Below are 5,524 nucleotides of genomic sequence, written 5' to 3'. Positions count from 1 at the left end.
AGTACTTTTATTGAATTCAAGTTGTCCTAGAAAGAATGCTTCTAACTTGACAAGTAAAAATATAAATCATTCTATAGATTTACTGCTACTGTTCCTGTAGATATTCAATTTTATTGGTCAACGTGATCTTTTATAGCGTAAACATATCGGTTTATATGGACCGCTTAAAGCTAAGCAAGACTCCTAAATGGGCATAGGCCATTTTCGATATAACTATATCAATGATATCAGAACAGGGTATAGGCATCATATTCGTTACTCCTGATTGTAAGTTCCTCGGAATCTTTCTTTTCTGCATTAGAAGAAGTACACAGTTATATTTCGTCGCTACCGAGTGCTGTATTGCATACGTCCGTCTACACCGGTGACGATGGATTATATTGAACAATAAATATTTTGGGGTCCTCAGATAAAGCGAGAGTCCAATTGAAACTCTCTTGAAATTGTATAGTACAATAATCTAAAAAAATGTATATTTATTTTTAATAATTCTCAAATTCTAAACTGTTTTTCATGCAATTTTTTCTTTAAATATATTAAAAATTATTATCTTAGGTTAACGAAAACGCATACTTTGTAATGTTTGTTTTTCAATAATTCTTTGAAAATTGAAAAAAAAGTAAAATTTGAAAAGATAATATCGGCTTGAAGTCAATAAAAATAACATATATATTTGTGTCAAAATCATATTTAACTAGAGTCTTGAGACCTTATAGTCGGATAAGTATAATACAATATTATACAAGATTCATAGATTATTTGCATGTTGTTTAACGTCCCTCTCGAGAATTTTTCACTCAAATGGAGACGCCTGTACTTGCCGGTGGAGAGCTGAAAATTTTGTCCTATGCTCAGCATTCAGGGTCATTGAGCAGGGAGGATCATTTTCATGCCAGCACCTTCTGCAACACGGGACCTCGGTTTATACGATTTCATCCCATTAATTGGTCCCCGCGTCCAATGGTGGGAATCTAACCAAAGACACATGGACTGACTCCTTATTTCCTGACCCTAAAGCAGACGCTTTAACCACTGCGCCACGCGGGCGACAGATTCAAAGAAGTATAACATCTAGGAAAACTAATAAAAAGAAAATATGTTGGTCTAAAAATAACCAAATAGGATGATAGGTAATAGGTCTAGTAGTTAGTAACATGTCATTAAAGTAGATCGTAGACGTATTCATTTGCTTGTTCTTGCAGGTGCTAATGCAATCCTATTTATCACTATCACTAAGCAAATAGAACTTTAGTGCTTGTGCACTTCTAGTATATTCAAACCCTCTCATATTGATTGTTGAAAAAAATACTTATTGAGGAAAAAGTTATTTTTTGTCTCATTTTTATTCATCAATAATTTACTAATGTATCGGACCACTGAAATCTATGAAAATAATTTTTGTATCATACATTTTGGAATTCTTGTTTTATTCATTTTATTCGATTGACCTATCACTTACTTAATCTTCACTGATGATTTTTTTTCTATCAGAGGTGAAGTGCAAATAGGAATAACTTCTAGGTTGAATGCAAATTCATTTTACAACAAGATAAATAGAATACATGGCAACGTTATTCTCCTTTTTTCTTGCTAAACGCCAAGGAGCAAAGAAGATTTATTTTAAATCATTGATGCATTTTCACTTTATAATGAATTCCACTAAAACAACAGATAGCCTAAGCCCCAAAACATGATCTTTACAATTTTGGAAGAAACATCAGTCCTAAACATTGCTATGCATTAGATAAAAAACACAAATAGAGCGTTAAACCCAAAACTTCCATTTTAGTCTTAAACATAAAAAAAAAATAAATTTATGAATTTATGAATTATGAAAATCACATTTAATGATATTGTCAAATTGGTTTTGATAAAGTTTATCAGTTTTGATTTTCTAGCGATTTTTAATCTAACACTTAGAATAGTCTCCACCCTGCAAATGACGATCTTCCCGAAGCGTCACTGTAAATAACTCCACTATTCCACAAAGCATGTGTCCTCACGTACACGTCGTCTCCTTTGTCGACGTGTGCCACAACAATACCTGTTCCTCCAAGGTCTGGACCAGAGCCAACATATGAGTAAATTATACCCAGTTCATCCGTATTCACCATCAACTGTGTTGCGTGATAATTATTACTGCCAATTCTGATCGTCCAAGTAAACACATAAACTCCGCTTTCCGGCACCATGAATACCCCCGTGGTGGAATGATACCCATTTCCGAAGTTGGTTTTCACGACATCAAACGTCAGTGGATACTGTATAGTTATTGTTGGTGTGTGTTTCGACATATAAGCGTAAAATGCAATGGTTTGAATCGTGTTAGAAGGATATGGTGTTGTCACAGGTGAAAGCAATCGCTCTGAAAGAATTACACAATAAACTTGATTGTTATTTTAAAACTAAAACCTTCAAAAATGAACTTTTGAAGCAAAGCAAATTTCATTAAGGAGGTACAAATAATATGGGAACTTTAAATTTATTACAGTGGGTGTTGTATGATTGATGTTGTCGGAACTCTATAAATTAGTATACCAAAAACTATTATAAGGCCAATTGGCCTTAACAAATCGCTTCCTTACAATATTGAAAAGGAAAAATCATATAGTGATATCAATTGTTTAGTAATGGTTTAAAACAAAAAAGCGTTCTGTTTAACGTAGCTACGGATAGCGATCACGTGACATTGATTAGCTACCTTAAGTAGAATTAAATAAACTTGTTATAAAACTTGTAAACCTTACAAGATCTTAAAAAAGTATACAGAGCATAAAAAATAACTTTCGAATTATTGCTGACAACATAGAAATATTACTGTACCAACTTGAAATTTTTAAATTAAAATAGTTTTTTCAAGCAATAATCCTAAGAACATGATCCATTATTCTGTAATATACACTTAATTATGTGCCTTTCAACAATCTGTCAGAAATTCCATGGGTACCAGTTACGCCCGTTATAAGCAGACTTATTTTTGTATTAATATAAAGCAGACTTTATTCAAAGCCTTATACTCGAAAAATAAAAAAGCACAGTTCAATATTTTGACATTTTAACAACGCATTATCAATTAAGAATTGCAACTTTCATTCATACGACAAAAGTGAGCTTTAGAAGAAAGACACCACAGTGCTCGACTCATTTGATTCATTTTTAATATTTTCCTAGAAACAAAAATGTTATTGGTAACTTAGCAAACAAATTTAATGATAAAAGAGTTGACCCAATATAACAAAGTTAATTTATGATACTGCAACAGATCCTTATCACCCGCAAACGGGGTTTATATCTCTCAATTTATTCGAAACTCAAACAAATGCTATACATAATATCACTTACTACAACGCGATTTATGTTTTTCAATCTAATCAAACTGTGAGCTTATTATGTACACACTTAAATGGTTCAGATTTTCTCGCTATTTTTCGGTCATTCAGAAAATATTTGCCGGATCTGACCTGTAGGTAGGGACGCTCAGTACTCAATGGCACAAGATCCCACCAGGGATTTATATACATTCTACTGTTAAGTGTTAACACAAACAAAAATTTGATACCTGGATTGATAGATAATGTTTGTCTGATTTTGATTTGAAATGACATTAATGATAAATTCCCAAAATATGAAGAAATCGTATGTTTTTCTTTATGCTTAGATATGACTTTGTTTTGCCTTCTATATAATTCTTTACAAAATTTTGCACATTTTTTTTAACCTAATGACAAAATCTTATAAAATACCCTCAATATAGTTGGTTAACATTCAGGTTACTAATTAAAATGTAAATTTATGAAAAATATAGCTGATTTCTAAAAAAAAAAAAAGATTTTTGGTGTGATTTATCCTTAATTCATTGGAAGAAAATGGAATGTTAAGATGACACTGTCTTACTTTTGTTTATATTTACTTTGGAAGGACTGTTTTTCTCCTTAGTCCTTCGGATTTTGGATATTTCAGATTCATTGGGTAGAGATGCATCAGCTTCCTCAATTTCCATGCCTTTAGGTATCATTTCTTCATTTTGAAATGTTTGGACATTAATTTCATTTTCTGAAATGTGCTTTCTTAAATATGAAATGATTTTTTCCTGCTCATCAAGTCTTGCTTCAAGATTATGAATATGTTGGATTTCGTTTTCCTGGTTTTTGAGAAGCTTGGATAAGTCACCAACAGTTCTCTCTAAAGTCAGAATTCGATCATCACAAGTTTTAAGTTTTGAACCGTTCGTGTCTTTGTCTGGTGCGTGTAGTTCAGATTCCTGAATACGTGGTTTATTGTCTGTTTTGCTGAAGTCTGGATGTGGAATATCTGTTTTTACCTCCAAATTCATTGATTGAAATTCTCTTTGCACTGAATTCTGCTGTTCTTTTCCAATAGTCCTTTCCAACTGGGTCACCCTATTTGCTAACATGCGGAGTTCATCAGTATATTCAAACGCAAAACAGATTTGCTGATAGAATAGAAGACTTAGTAAAATCAACATTTTAGATCTTCTCCACGACTGATAAGAGGCATGAAATGTCCATCAATTTATAAGTGACGCTTATCTTCAGATTGATTGCCTTAACCTCTGCACTTTGAAACACGTATTTACCACATATCTTATTACGTTCTACAGGTAAATGTTTATTTTTATACACTGAATTGACGACGGGATTTTTCCGTTATTTTCCGATCGTGACAAGGAGCACAAAGCGGGTATGTCAGGTTAGCAATGGATGCTCACTCATCAATGGCACCCGATCCAACTTCTGATGTTTAAAATGTTCGTGTTTGTTCTTCTCATATTTTGAATTGTTTCATGGACTTTTGATCTGAAATACTGTTTGTTATCTCCATATATTTCATGTTAACCTTAGCTAGCGTCAATAAACGTTAATAACAATTGACAGTTTTTCCGTCTCTACTGAAAAGATAGACCTCAATGCTGAAGAATACATAGCTTAGTAGTTAATTGTTTTATGCAAACGAATTGTTTTTTCCATTTTAAAAAATGGTGTTTTTCTCTCCTCAGAAATTTAAAGATCGCATGATAAATCAACAGTAAAAATATTTTAATGCATTCTGTATTCATCTGTAGTTCTTATCCTACAATTAGTCAATGTACACTAACTTTAATCGATTTCTTAAATATATAAAATTCCTCAGGAACAAATATATACATTTACTGGACAATGATCAAGCCCTTATCTTTAACTCTTACAAAAATAGTAACTGTTGTGAAGGCGAATCACTAGAAGTACTATGTTATCATCATTGTATCGTCCATAGATCTTACGGAATGACAACTTTAAACGATACAGCTGATATCCTTTTTTTATAATCGTGCCTGTCAATTTAACTCGTTTTAGAAATTGATCAAATGGTGGCTTATAGGTCCTTAATTGTGGCTTAATGGTTGTCTTTAAGTCAGCATTAAGCACCTTTAAGTAACATTTACACCACCATTAAGTTACCATTAAGCCATCTCAAAGTCCTTAAAGGTACTAAGACACAGATTTGAAGTTAATATTTTCTGTAT

General features: G+C 32.4%; 1 protein-coding gene across 1 annotated transcript; it reads right to left on the bottom strand.

The window, feature by feature from the left end:
• Window positions 1-1,916: 1,916 nt before the first annotated feature.
• Window positions 1,917-4,414, bottom strand: LOC134233717 (caprin-2-like). Its single transcript, XM_062715717.1, has 3 exons — window positions 4,171-4,414; window positions 3,895-4,002; window positions 1,917-2,365 (listed from the first exon to the last, which is right to left on the bottom strand). The coding sequence occupies exons 1-3, from the start codon at window positions 4,412-4,414 to the stop codon at window positions 1,917-1,919; spliced, it is 801 nt and encodes a 266-aa protein (XP_062571701.1).
• Between the last annotated feature and the right edge of the window lie 1,110 nt (window positions 4,415-5,524).

Source organism: Saccostrea cucullata, unplaced genomic scaffold, assembly GCF_032062105.1.
Source record: "Saccostrea cucullata isolate Sc308-1 unplaced genomic scaffold, CSIRO_AGI_Scuc_v1 ctg23649, whole genome shotgun sequence".
In the NCBI taxonomy this organism is placed as follows: domain Eukaryota; kingdom Metazoa; phylum Mollusca; class Bivalvia; order Ostreida; family Ostreidae; genus Saccostrea; species Saccostrea cuccullata.
This window is presented reverse-complemented; position numbering and strand designations above follow the sequence as displayed.